Source organism: Bradysia coprophila, unplaced genomic scaffold (genome assembly GCF_014529535.1).
Source record: "Bradysia coprophila strain Holo2 unplaced genomic scaffold, BU_Bcop_v1 contig_94, whole genome shotgun sequence".
Lineage (NCBI taxonomy): Eukaryota > Metazoa > Arthropoda > Insecta > Diptera > Sciaridae > Bradysia > Bradysia coprophila.
The window spans coordinates 1,548,574-1,564,039 of record NW_023504022.1 but is presented as its reverse complement, the minus strand read 5'-3'; the positions used below and the strand labels follow the sequence as shown (position 1 = coordinate 1,564,039).

Sequence of the window (15,466 nt, the reverse complement as noted above, 5' to 3'; positions counted from 1 at the left end):
ATTGTTTTTCCGATTGTCTCAGATTAGATTAGACGTTGGTGGTATAAATCCGTGCACAAAAGCTTCCGTTGAGTCACAGTAATTTTTAAGTAAATAAAATATTTCGCTTAATAGTTTGAAAAATAAACGTTACAAAAGACTCGATGCTCAAATTTGGTTGTTAAAGAATTTCAAACTACAGTCATGAAACCCCTAAAAGCGTCGCCATGGTATGCATCTCTTGATTTTATTAGTCCACTGTGTTGCACACATTGAATGCATTATGATTATGTGTGCTAAACAAATACGAGATCGAGAAACATGACAGCACATTTTAAGGAGTTCATGACTATAAACAAAAATAATCCACAGACAATATACGAAAGATGCTGTTTGACAATGGAAAATATTCGTCTGTTTTAATTTCGTCTCCATTTCTTCCCTGTCGAGTTCTTGATCATGATCAGCCTTGCATAATATGCAAGTAACATCTCAAATTTCTGTTTTGACATTTTGTGAAAATTTGATTTCACAATATACAACCCAACACATATTTCAGAATGTTCCGAATTATAAATCAATTTCGATTATCGAAGATGAACGAAGAGAAGAAGAAGAAGAAATTTATGAGAAAAAATTCAATTTAAAGTCACATCAACTGTTTGGTGACACCAACCGATAAATTCTTATAACCCAAACAACTCTTTCAATTTAAACTCGTTAACTTAGTACATAAAATATTCGTTTATATTTATTTAAATATGTTTCCCTTTACTTTACCACCCCTAAGCAAAAAGAAAAGAAAGGAAAATGTCTTTTAACCCGGCATGACAAACTGAAGGCCATTTTACTGGCAGACCATTTTACATAAATTTTGTTACACTCCCTTTCGAACGAAATACGTTCCAAGAAAATGGATGTAGTGCTCTCAGGGTTAGGTATACAAGTTAAAAAGAAATATACTAAAAATGATATCAAGAATTTCTTTATTATTTCTTCCTTTCCTATAGTTGTTATGATTGTTGTTGTTGGTGTTGTTCAATTTAGTTATTTAATTTTTTTTTAAATAAAGTGCGAGAATTTAAATATTTTTCCATATTGCATGAATATAACGGTAATATTGTACAAACATTTGAGGAGTGAAAAAAGAAAACATAAAAATAAAATAGAAGAAAATTTCATCGGTTCAAAGTTTTTCTTTTTCCTTTCTGCAACATACAAACAGTAGTATATTATATACAGAAAAGTCCTTATCAGTGTGATGTCGTTTATTTATACGTCCCCATAAATATGTCAACTAAGCGAAATATTGTACATTATAGATACCAATATATCAAATTTCAGAAATAAAAATATTTTTTTCTGGCATAAGGGTGAAAACTGGTTGGTCTTGACCTCAACCGAAACGAAATACAAGTCAACGCTGGAGGGGAGTGCAAATAAATCAAAGAGCATATTAAAGACGTTGTTTTCGTTTCCAGCTTTATCACCACAGTCGTAAAAAAATCGCAGCTCTATATTTGTCTTGTACTTAGGGGAGCTACCAACCATCTACCAATCGAGTTATGATGGATGCGCACAGAGCCAGTATAACGTTTCCGTATTCCACTCTCTTGAGAGATAGAGAGAAACTGATAATTCTCTCCCCGCTTTGCGCTCCTACTATTTTGCACACGCAAAAACATACGACGAAGAAGGGGTTGCCAATAGAGATGCTGACAAATGAATATGATACGGATCCTTGTACAGAAGCATAATAAATGGGAAAATTGGGACTGGGAAGGAAAAAGCAATGCAAGAAATTTTTAAAATGAAACCATCATACTCCTGGGGTGTTTGTTGTATTATGCTTCCCAGTTATATATATATATATGTCGATGGAATTCGTTATTGTGTGTCGCATGTCGGTGACGGAATTTTTTAGCCCCGTACGAAGTACTGTGGGCTTATAAGATTAATATGCCGTTTGTAACACGTCGAATTGGAAGCAGACAGTAAGGGCAAAGCATTTTGTTATGTTCATAGATGACGAATCCGCAATAAAAAAAATGTCCGTCCGTCCGTCCATCCGTCCGTCCGTCCGTCCATCCGTCCGTCCGTCCGTCCGTCCATCCGTCCGTCCATCCGTCCGTCCGTCCGTCCGTCCGTCCGTCCGTCCGTCCGTCCGTCCGTCCGTCCGTCCGTCCGTCCGTCCGTCCGTCTGTGACCCCTCTAGCTTGAGCAAATCACAACCTTTTTTCAAAATTCTTTTTTTCCCCGATTGGTATCGACAAAAGTAAGGTCAAGTTCGAAAATGGGCATGTTAGGGTCGGCCCTTCCAGAGCTGGAGCCCTATAGGTGTTTTTCAGTCTTTCGACGATATCTACCGAAATACGCACGCAATAGCTGCTTGTGAATATCAAATGAAAGGTATTGACGAGTAGAACAAAGTTGCTGAACATTGTTTTTGGGTAAGATGCAACGTGGGCTTGTTGGGAAAGCTCAAAGGTCGTTACTCGGCCCTAAGTGTTTTTTGCACACAAATCGAGTAAATGTCATCCGATTTTGCTAGATTTAGTTTTTGATGGAAGGTAATTGAATACCGCAAAGAACGTGGCGAAAAAAGTTTCAAATTTGGGCCCTTGGACTAAGGCCGCTACTCGGCCCGAAGTGTTTTTTGCACATAAATCGAGTAAATCTCATCCGATTTTGCTAGTTTTTGTTTCATTTGAGAGATAATTGAATGCCGAATAGAATGATGGCGAAAAAAGTTTCAAATTTGGGCACTTGGCCTAAGGCCGCTACTCGGCCTTAAGTGATTTTTGCACATAAATCGAGTAAATCTCATCCGATTTTGCTAGTTTTTGTTTCATTTGATAGATAATTGAATGCCGAATAGAATGATGGCAAAAAAAGTTTCAAATTTGGGCCCTTGGACTAAGGCCGCTACTCGGCCCTAAGTGTTTTCTGCACATAAATCGAGTAAATCTCATCCGATTTTGCTAGTTTTTGTTTCATTTGATAGATAATTGAATGCCGAATAGAATGATGGCAAAAAAAGTTTCAAATTTGGGCCCTTGGACTAAGGCCGCTACTCGGCCCTAAGTGTTTTTTTGCACATAAATCGAGTAAATCGAGTAAAACTTTGTGGCCTTATGTGGTTTTTGCTCATAAATCGAAAATATTTCATCAAAATTTGCTTTGTTTCGTTTGACAGATAATTCAATACCGAAAGAAAATTGATAAAAAAAAGTTGTAAATTCGGATTCCTAAAATTACATCGTAAACTTTTGTTTTATACTTGAGAAGTACTTCGTACGGGCTTTTGTAATTGCGCTAAGCGCAATTTTAAAGATGAACACTTACAGTTAATTTGCAAAAATAGGCAATAATGTCAAGTACACAATAAGGTTACGGAAGAACTTTGATAACGGACGAATAAGGGTTACGGGCTTATTAGGGCTACGGTCGTATAATGGTTTCGGGCAAAATAGGTTTACGGGTAGTACGGGGCTCAGTCGCAGCAAACGCTCCGACTGTTCTGATGCCTTGTTTTATTGAATTGTTGAAAATATAGTTTGATTCGATGGCCTTTGCATGTCATTGAAGAGTCAGTCGGTCATTTTGAAGAGATAGGCTTTTTTACATTTATTTGGTTTAGATAGTTGTGATTGGTACAATAGACTTGTATGTACGTAAATCTAAATAAGTTAAGATCCACCTGAGAGGTAGATCTATCTATCAACATTACGATTGGTTAGTTTGAGTGGGTAAGTCCTGTCAAATAAGGTCAACTGCAAAGAATACGAAAACCAAATTAATTCCAGTAATAACTCAGAGTAACGTAGATTCTTAGATATTAGTTTTAATTTCATAGATCATTTTCATGACCTTATAAACGTCAGACACGATCCCAGCTGTCAGACATGTCGAAACATATCGAATGAATTGAACGAACGATTTTTGTGTAAAAACCAGCAAATTGAACGCAGTCAACGTCAATTAATTGAGATTAAGGACTACTGGACGAAACATTTAGTGGGGTTACGTTGACGAGTACCGCAGGGCCTATTTTTTAGAAACATCGTTTCTAAAGTTTCTTGAGTTTCTCAAAGTTTCTTAAAGTTTCCTAAAGTTTCTTGAGTTTCTCAAATTTGAGAAACTTGAGAATCAGGAAATTTCAATTATTGTTTATTATGAAGAATTCAGCTAAATAAACACCAGACTTTATCATAGTTGAATGATTTCAGTATATTGTCGAAAATGCATCATACCACTCATTCTGCTTTGAATTTTAGCTTCTACTGTTCTTCGTTTATGCACAGGCTTTTGTAGATATAAGTTTAGTTTAATTCATTCATGCATTCAGCTTAATTTTCACTGAAAATGTCGAAGTGTACGTCTAGAAGTGTTACGATTTTCGACTGTAACTTACATTATGCTTCTCATTCGTCAAAGCTAAGTTGAAGTAGTACATTTTTGCGTGTAACTCGTGCAATATATAAGTTGGCCAATGGTCTTATACTGGCTTAGCTCACACATTGTCTGAATGACACAGAAAATTGTGCACTAGGAACTCACATTTCATGGATGAATGGAACAGTATGTAAGTTGTCATAGCCTTGGTCTTTATAAATAGAACTATTTTTGATTTCTTATACTTTTTAGATCGTATTTGGCTTACACTATTAATTTTAGGCGATTTCGCGAAAACCGTGAGATGTAAAGTATTTTGAACTATCGAATTTTAGGCTTTAGAAGAATTTTCAAACGCCATTTATTGAAATGGTGAAGAAATTAGGTCTTTACTATTTCTTTCCAAAAACTCAATTTTTCTTTGCTAAAAAATAGTGGGCAAGTGTGGCAAATCCAGTTCTTGGATAACGAGTCAGAAATGAAATTGGTTCCTTGATTAATGTTTTACGCAAAAAATTATGTATTAAAAATCGAAAAAACTTAATTCTGCTAGCTCGGTGGACATTTTCCATTCAAAAATTTTATTTAATACACAAACAATTCTGTGCTAAATTGATAGAAGCGCCACTGACTTCGTGATTAAGTTGAAGGTTTTCAAAGACGTGCTAAATAGAAAGGTGTTCGCGTTCTAGGGAGACGCGATTTTGACTAACCTGCCCAGAAGGAGTAGCGAGTAGCGTATCAGGATTGAATACAGTGAATCTCAATTATCTCAAATTATATTAATTTCACATACAATTGTATCAATAATCTTTAATTCATTGCAAATCTTTCACACGAAACGACAAGTACTTATTTTAGCTACATCGCTTATCATTAGCTTGTTCATCGTGGAATCACCACAACAATATGCATTTAAGATGTACATTTTAAGAAAAAAATGAATTTGTGCTTTCCAAAGTAACAATACCTAGATTAGTGGTGCACTCGACTTTTTTTTTTAAATATCACAGAATTCTAGGTAAATAAAAAATATTTCTGTGAACAGAAAATGTACAAAATGTGTATGTAATGTAATTTATGTTCACCCCAGTGCAATGATTCAAGAATACGAAGTTGTTTTTCGATATTGTCCACAAAAGTTAAATCTTACTTACACGAAAAACAATTAGGAAGAGATCTCCTTACTAGATATTTTTAATTTAAAATGAAAAGTTTCCTAAATTTCTCAAATGTTTCTGAAGTTTCTTTAATGTTTCTTAAGTTTCCCAAATGTTTCTCAAGTTTCTAAAAGATTCTTAAGTTTCCAAAAGTTTCTTAAATGTTTCTTGAAAGTTTCTAAAAAATAGGCCCTGGAGTACCGTATAATGAAAATGATCTATAGTCAAAATATTTTCGCACCATACCACTTCGGACTAGAATTAGCAAAGTCGTTTCATGGTATATAGGTATTTGAATCGTAAAATATCGTTATGACACATAAGTGTGATGGCCACGAGAACTCATTTTCAGTAAATTATTCATGGTTTGTTGAACATCATTACAGGACATCATTAATCATTGTACGAAACTAATTCTCTTTTTAATTAATAACAGGATAACTACACCGAGTCGCGATACGATTGAGACAGAACAGAAGAACATATCACCATCCCATACCGAACAACCATACAGACAACATTCATCTTCCTATCCAAAGCAGAGAGTAAAATTCCGGAAAATTTCTCTCAATTTACCATCCATCAACAGCAATCGACCATGGACCGTGCTGAATTTTCTCGCAAATTTTCCACAGCAAACATAATAAACAGCCACGTATACATACGCTTTTGGTTTTTGATTCTTTCACCGAAAATACTCTTCGTCGGATGGGGATTTTTTTTTGGTATATACATTATCATTCCCATTTCATTTCAACCGTTCTACGTACTACACACAGCATTCAAGTTTCAGTTGCATCCCATACGGCGCTTAGTATCGTTGGATGGACGGTGATACGGACATATATGTAAATTGTATGTGGAATATCACTGAATTTTTTCGGGGTGTGATTTCGGCTTCTAATCTAAATCAGTTTAGCAAAGGGGAACGCGGTATATAACCCAGTTCGTATAATATAACATGTCCAAGGATAATTGTGTGCGGTGGCTGATTGTTTTCGTTTAAAAAGGATATTTTAATGAAAACATGTGAAAAAAATGTACAAAAATGTTTTCGTTAAAATAATTACTCTTGTGGTATGCATTGTATAAATATACATACGTGTTCTTACTGACAAAATACACGCAATGAACTATGGTACTAACAATAAAGTCAAACCAGAGTGAATTTTAAGAGGAAAATATTATGAATTTTTCTTTTCGCTCGTCTATTCGCATACTCTTGTTAACCGAAAGTTCTCATTAAGACGAGGATCCTCATATTAAAAGCCAGAACATAATAGGGAAGTTTTTGTTGTTGTTGTTGTGGTGTATTATATTGGCTGTGTTGTTCCACTTACGTTTCGGGAACAAGAAGAAGAAGAAGTATTTCTATTTATTTTTATTAAATTCCATAGCAAGTCAATAAATATGATTTATGTTTTGTGGTGTGTTTCTTATGCCTCTATCCATCGTAATGACTAAAGTGTAGTGTACGCTTTTTGTGGAGTACATATATGTGTGTAAATAATTATGTGCGGTTTTCTATGGTTTAAATTTATTTAATAAACTCCCTCACATATTGTACATGAAACGTGGAACTATGTTTGAAACAACACGAGCGAATGGAGTTTTAAGGATATTTAACCATCTTCTAAGGATAAGCACATTAATAATAATTGGATGCCCGACAATGAATAATGGTTCGTATATGTTCTTGTGTGCGAAATGCGTCATTAAGCGTCAGAATATAATAAGTTTTTTTTCTTTCTTCCTTCGGTTCGTTTTCTATTTTACATCTTACATTATACCATATACCATATAGTACTTATATGTGATGCTTAGTTTTTTATATATATCTTTCTCGCCTTACACATTACTTTCATATTTCTGTAAAATGTACATTTTTCATGATATAGGCCGTAGGGTGTTTCAACTTTTTTTTGTTCACTGCTATTCCACAGTTTTATTTTGCAGTTCTCCTATTATACACCAATTTCGAACGTTTTTTCTTGATTCGTAATATTTACTGGGCAATATGGACACAATACTAATCATACTGATACTAAAAATGATTTTCGATATGGGCCGCTTTATATGAGATGAGATTTTAGACACCGTACAGGAATGGCATTCTTCCATGGGACCATTCAAATAGTACACATACTCACAATCTCACCGAAAAGACGCCCGCTTCCCTTTTCCACGATTGTGGAAATTCAAAGGCAGCCTATTCTTAGCCGAAAAGCTGGCGAATGAATTTTGATCGCACGAAAAAATCTGACTTTCGTTTGGTAAAAGTTTGGTCGAAGACATTTGTTGTGAGAGATGGAATTAGTAAGAGATGGAGCAGGGCCTATTTTTGGATTTTTTTTTTTTATTTTTTCCCAAAATTCCCAAAAATTGCCAAAAATTTCCAAAAACTGCGAACGTCCAAAAACCGAATTTTGTTCCATCATTTCGAACTGTTTTGCCAACTCCTGAACTCAGCCTTGCGTTTTAGCTGACTCTGAATTATTTTGTTTGATTCTTGACACTATCAGCTTTCAAATGAAGTCGAGCATGATTAATTAATAAGATGAGAGCGTCAATAATCAAACAAAATCATTGAGAGCCGGCTAAAACACAAGGCTGAGCTCAGTAGTTGCCAAAAGAGTTCGAAATGATGGAAAAATTCGGTTTTTGGGCGTTCGCAGTTTTTGGCAATTTTTTTGGAAATTTTGGAAAAAATTTCCAAAAAAAATTCCAAAAATAGGTCCTGAGATGGAGAGATACATTTTGAGATTTTTTGGAGTTTTAGGAGGTACCGGTACTTAGCTAAAATTGTAGTCTACATTTGTGTGCCTCATATTTCATTTTTGATTATATCTTTCCATCAGAATCCTTTTTCAAAAATGTACGACCGCAATTCTGAGCACGAATGTATTAGCTTTCAACAGAAAATACATTTGGTTGTAGTTGTTTGACCAGCTTTGAGAAAAGTGAGCAGTTTGACGAAATTTTCATAAACTACTCACGTTTCTCAGAACCGGTCAAACTGCTACGACCAAATGTATTTTCTGTTAAAAGCTACCAAATTCGTGGTCGGAATTGCGGTCATACATTTTTGAAAAAGGATTCTGATGGAAAGATATCATCAAAAGTAAACGGAAATCCAGTCTTTCAAAATCTAAGTAAAACTATTAAAGTAAGCAAAAATTAGTTACTTTTAATGAAAAAATTGGTTTGTGAGTTAACCCTATTGGAGAAACCTGTGCAGGTTACATAAATTTACATAATTTGCAAAAGTTTCTCCAAGTTGTGACTCACAAACCAATTTTTCCTTTAAAAGTAACATCTTTTTGCGTGCTTACTTAAAAAAAAAGATATTAGTTCAGATAAATCATCAAAAAACGAATATTTTCCCGCCTAAATGTAGGCTAAACATTTGAAAAGAGTTAATTGATCTTGAGTGATTCCCAGTGCATGATAATCCAAAGTATCGTAACATGGAAATACTTAATTGACTAGGAGCATCGAAGACTTTTACAACTTCAAAAAATCTCAAATTCATTCACTGCTAACAAAAAACCACTGTAAATTCTGAAAATCATTTTCCTTGTTCAATTTGATGATTTAATTATTTTGTTGCCTGTCCCCTCCGAAAAATTCGTGTTACATGTCAATTTGGCCCCCAGTAAAAGCAAGTCTTACATACGGGATTTGTTGCTATTTGTGTCCTATGCGAAAGTAGATTGTGTCCAATTTGTGTCCTAACTGAAAATGATATTACATGCATTGAATGTCATTGAATGAAATCCATGTGATCACTGGTGAAAACAGTATACATTGGGTGCTGCTTGGTAATTCATTAATTCGGAATCAATTTGTGATACGAGCCGAACTCACAAGTGTGTTTTAAGCACCAAGGTTTGAAAGCTGTTATTTTGCCACGGGTAGTTGCATACCTCGCTTCGCTCGGATATGCAAACTCTACCCTAGGCAAAATAACAGTTTTCAAACCTTGGTGCTTAAAACACACTTGTGAGTTCTCGAGTTCACAAATTGATTCCGAATTAATGAATTACCAAGCAGCACCCAATGTAATCTACTATTTCAATAATATATTACCAACAAGTTCAATCAAGCATATTTTAAATGATCCGATTGCAACAAAATACATAAACATTAATAATGACATTTCGGGAAAAAAAAAACAGCTCAACTTTATGTGCTTTCCCAAAGGGTAGTGTGAAAACTTTAATTGATTATTACTCTATGGACAAAATTCTATAGTTTCTGGATTCTACATGTAAAACTACAATATACCTATACTATAAAAATAAAGTTTTTATCAAATTTCCCCTCTGCTGAAACTTCGGAAGACCTTGTTGTGAAAAACGTTGAAAATTGTAACCACGCTCTACAACACCCTCGAAATGTAATTCCCGACTTTTCTTCCCTGGAAAGAAGGATATTGATTTTTTATAGGGCTTGGCATGAGTTCAGGTTCCTTATTCACGCCTGCGGTCGAAATTCAAAATCTTTCTCACGCAAGTCTTTCTAACGCAGCGTCATTTTCATACAAGGAAGCGTTGAAATTTATTTTTCGGTTCACTTTTTCATCGACTCGTTCACTTAAAATTCAAATTTTAGGCACACTTACGGCGTGATTTAACCTGAGGCTAGGGTACCTAAATCCAATCTGACTGTAATTTGACTTATGTAATTTTGATCTAACATAAAACTTGTCACTAATTCTGATTTTTTTTCAACCAGCAAATTTTTAAAAGTTCTGGTTCGGAGAATCATGAACAAAATGAAACCCAGGTTTGGGGTGAGTTTAGGTGTAGTGCTATATATTACGTTTGGTGTAGCGCTACGATTTCAATAGAATTGATGGAAGAACGTGGTAGCATCAGTGTTGGAAAATACTTCAACAATACAAAAATGGTATTGAAATTGTATACTCACGGAATTCACATTTTCTGTTTGTAGGTTTAACTTCAGTTGTTATTCACTTCGTTCGGGCTACAACTCGCTAAATTGCCTAAAATCTACCACAACATATACGTAAATAACTATTTAATGCGTGCGGCGTGAACAACTTTATTTTCTCCACTCAAATGCGGTAAGAAGATGGCGTTTTGTTGACTCTCTCTCTCTCTCTCTCTCTCTATGTCTCTGATGACAGTTCAAGTGGGAAATTTTTTTATTTTCTAGTTTCTCCCATGGGATGAACAAGAGCTTTTTCTTTACTTGTAACTGTCGCTTTGTTTTGGTTTTGAAAATGGTGAAGCAAACTGACGCGGATAAAAATGGTTATTTACTTATCTGTTGCGGTATATTTCAGGCAATTTCGCTAGTTGTAGCCCGAACGAAGTGAAGGCGACAGCGAAAGTGCCAATCTGAATACAACTTTTCATGCACATGGACTAAATTACGAGCAATATTCTGAAATTTAGTTCTCTGGCATGAAAACGGTTATTGACGCCACGGACGAATGAAAAGTTATGTGTTCACCTCGGGCCGCAAACTTTCGCTCTTGTTAGAAATTTCCTATTTTCTCCTCTTGGTAAACAAATAACCAATTTTGGTTTGACGTTATGAATAGTATCACAAAGGACTACTCAGTACAAATTGTACAAAATAATTTTTTTTGACTAGATTTTAAATAAAATTCCGTAAACCCTGCTTAAAAAGCCGACAAGTCATCTCTGTGCGCGTACACAAATTAGAAAACGGGAGTTGTATATTTCTCAATCATTATTCTGGAAAACATTTGAATTCTCAGTATAATCATTAAAAAAAACAATGACAGAAAAAAAACTCTGTTTCTATACGTGTGACGTGCGTCTAACATTTAGGAAAGCTTTTTCCGTTTATCATCTTGACATCCCTTGTGGCGACTGTGTCTATATGACATAAAGGCTCAGTCGGCATTTCTGTAACCAGAAGTTCTAATAAAAAGCAATGTGAGAATGACACCACGTGTCCACCGACCAAAAAAATATATCATAAAATGGATGTTAAATGGAAATGTGTACTGTACGTACCGTACATACAAAAGCAGTTTGTAGCATTTATTTCGATTGCTGGAGATGAGGAGCTAAAATAGGGGTGTGTGTACGTAATTTTTTCGACCGAAAAAAACGTCTGTTTCATAATTAATTACACATTATAAAGGACTAAATTAATGTTTTATATTTGTTCAAAAATTGCAAACTATGAAACCATGATCAAAATTAGCTATATGTTTCATGTCGAAGCAATGTACCTACTACGCCATCACAATTAATTTGATAATCACTGGAACAATGTTAAGCGTCATGTCCATGCATGCATGCATTATGTAAACTAATTTAAATAATTTGGGCGATTTGACGCAAACTTTAATCACTGAAATGGAATTTATTGAGTAGCCCTTTGTTTTCATTTAATTAGGAAATTCAGTATTTTATAATGCATCTGACCACTATACATTGTGAAAACCGGAAAAATCTACTTCTGGAAAATTTACAAAGTAAAGCAGACAATATCTTTTGTTTTGATAATAGATTGTGGATTTGAGCACTATTTCACAGGACCCTCAATGATTGACGCTGTAAGCAAGTCGGTCACATCTTCTGTCACTTCACCGAATGATATTTTCATGGACAATTCATGGACAATAGGTTTGTTCCATATGAATTGTCAAATTTCATCCACAGAACCATAATCTCAATAATGTTTCTGTGTAAATCGCGTAGGCGACGTTGTTCGATTTGTAAATATGACCAAAAACGTAAGCGACGTTGTTGTGGATGAAATTGTCGTTGTTCGGGTTGTCAAAGTTCGAGTTTACAGTTACTCGGAACAAACCTATGAGGTGTTAAGGAATCTCGCGCCGCGTCATTCACAATAATTCACAAAGTGACATCTTCCTTATACAAAATGTGTCAAAATGTGAATTATTGTGAATGACGCGGCGCGAGATTCCTAGCAACCACCTATGATGATCGAAAATTTAATTTCCTAACAAATGATTTTGATTTTTAAGTTTCTTATCTGAAAAGACCGACTCGAAGGCAGTGCCATCACTGATTTTTGCGGTAGTGATGATAACAATTTCCACAATCTATAAATTTTAAATCACTGATGTAGAGGATGTAGACGTGATAGTCCAGCCCACTGTGTCGTTTCGCTCGTTTTAAGTTGAAAGTATGGCTAATAGTGCGGCACATTTCCATAAAATCGTAAAAGTTAAAAAAGTGAGTCAGTGGAATACCTGGATATATATCTAAATAGACATACAGCCAAGGACCCAAAAACCAATTTTTCCTTTTAAAAGCACGTTTTTGCGTGCCTACTTTTCTCCTCGAGGTCAACACATAATTTTTCACAACAAAGGACGCCGACGTTTCGGCTGAGGGGAGAAAATGACTATTTTCTTGTCTGCGTTGTGAAAAGACTTCTTTCACTTAGCTGATGAGTTAATTCGTACCGATTAAAGTCGGTCGTAAAGAAGATAACATCATCAAAGTTATCTTTGACAGGATTAACTGATGAGCGACAAGAGTTAACGTCAGTAAATGAAATGTAAGCGCTCTGGAATCGGCTATTCACTCTCAAGCCATAATATTTTTCGAATTAATTTTCTTATTTATTTCGTAATTTATTTTTCGTTTACTGTGTCATAACCTCCCCAAGATTCCCGAGTAAAAATAAAAGTCTCAAAGGTTCGAAAAGAGACGTCTCAAATCCTTTGTATTATGAGACGTGAGATGTCTCTTTTCCAACCTTTGAGACTTTTATTTTTACTCGGGTTCACAGCCTTGAATATAATGACTTGAATATCATCTGTCAAATCGTATGGAAATATTGCATTTTGGTCATATGTCACTCATATTGTGTGACAGGGCCAATAATTCCCTATAATCATTTTTCTTTGAAATATAATTTGTCATAAGACAGAAAAATGCTTCATTACTGTCTTGGTCAAAACCAAGGTTCTTTCAGAACCTTGGTCAAAACCGGGTTTTCGCATTTTTCTGATCACAAGTGAACAAATTGAACCGATGCGTGTGAGAGGCGTTCCTCGCTTTCGGCTCAAAATACAACCTCCCCACACCTCTCAACAAAAAGTGTCCCAGCAAGACAGTGATGTACCATTAATGTGCTGCATTCATTATCAACGAAAAATGTATCTGATGCGATAAACCACACAGATGAAGTGAATTTCAATAAAACATCATAAAACTTTGCAAGAGCTGAATCAACAATTTATTCATAATCTATTCAAACTAATTTAAAACTCTTTTTTGCAAGATGTTGCACGCATAGAAACTTCTTCAATAAATAATCTAATCTTTACAATGAAGAACTTTATCAATTTGATGATTGGTGGATGGATTGATGGATATCGCATGTTCGGTTTTTGTGCTTTCAATTTTGAAAGTCGGGCTTTCAACAAAGAATGGCTTTCATGAGAAACGAAAAATGAAGTTGTTGTCAATTGAAAGGCGTTCATTTTTGAACTTCAATTATTAAAGTGGTGGTGGAAAGTAACACTTGAGTGCCAGTAGCAGCTGTATGATGAGTGTGCTATTTGCACGCGCATGCGAATAGCCACGAGTTGAACAAACTTTATACCACACCATCATAGCTGAACCTCATTGCACATTCTTATTAAATTTCCACATTTTGCATTTCGCCATGGTAGACATAATTTTGCTGGAAGAGACTAACTTTGCTAAGCCACATAAGTGGTGTAATTTAAACAATATCTACAACCACATAAAACACATACAACAGAGAGTTTTCTTTACAATATAAACTCAAATTAATTGCCACTTTAATTACAATTGAGGTGCGTCTTGAGTATCATCAAAGACGTATTTGTTTTGTTAAATTTTCATGTGTGTTGCAAATAATGCATTTTATATCTTCCATTTTATTATTATGAACAATGCAAACCTAATAGTACATTAAGGTACCGGTGAATATACCGAGAATTAATACTCTTATGTATATTACACAAACACGAGTGTAACGAGTGTACGTGTAATAATATTGTAGAAGTCTCGGACTCCTATCTAATACGTAAAATGAAAGGCCACTGTTCGACTTACTAATTACAATTTATTGAGCTCGTTTAAATGATGCTGACGCTATGGTGGTCGAGTGAATAAAGATCTTCGTCGTAACTCATACGCTCTAGTTATATTACGGTCGGTTAACCGAATATAACGAGAGAGTTCGTACTAAGAGAATGCGATGTTATTTGACATTTCGACACTTGTTACGTAGGGGTAGTGACTCAGTTCACGACCACTACATTATTCCCCTTTTCAACAAAAAAAAAAACAAGAAAAACAAAAAAAAAATTACAAACTACGAAAGGACATCCCGTCTGAACGTGTACTTAGTTTATAGCTATCAGCACAAGCCCACAACGACCAAAACTATCGAAAACTAACCGACTTCTTCTTAAGGACTTTATTATCCGATGCCACCGACAGAATCCCAAACGCTGGCTTTAAACGATCTATCGACACCGTATCGTTCTTCCCGTTAACGTGCAAAACGTAACCCTTCCTCAAACGTTTAATAACTTTAAATGGTCCGTCGTAACGGGGATGCAGACTAGGCTTTACCCTGTCAATTCTAACGAAAACGTGACTGCACGTACTTAACGCCTTGGGAACGCTCTCTTGAGCTTGTCGGGAAACCGCAGGCTCAACTGGCTTTACAGCACGCATATGTTTTCGCAACCTATCAACAAAATTAGAATGATCGAGCGGATCGGTCAGCGGTGTATCGACGAAAAATTCTCCCGGAATCTTCAAAGTTTGCCCATATACTAACTCAGCTGGTGAGCATCCTAAGCCTTCTTTCACTGTAGCTCTTATTCCCAGCAAGACTAGAGGCAACTCGTCGGTCCAATGAACAGTATTACATCTAGCGATTATCGAATCTTTAAAATTTCTATGAAA

General features: G+C 35.3%; 1 protein-coding gene across 2 annotated transcripts in view; it reads left to right on the top strand.

Moving 5' to 3' along the window:
• The first annotated feature begins 6,339 nt into the window (after positions 1–6,339).
• LOC119084880 overlaps positions 6,340–15,466 on the top strand; it is an 86,185-nt gene continuing 77,058 nt past the window's right edge. For both annotated transcript variants that reach the window (XM_037195025.1, XM_037195024.1), the window contains exon 1: positions 6,340–7,216. In XM_037195025.1, coding sequence (XP_037050920.1) covers positions 7,102–7,216 — 115 coding nt within the window. In that variant the 5' untranslated portion in view covers positions 6,340–7,101. The remainder of the gene's footprint in view (positions 7,217–15,466) is intronic.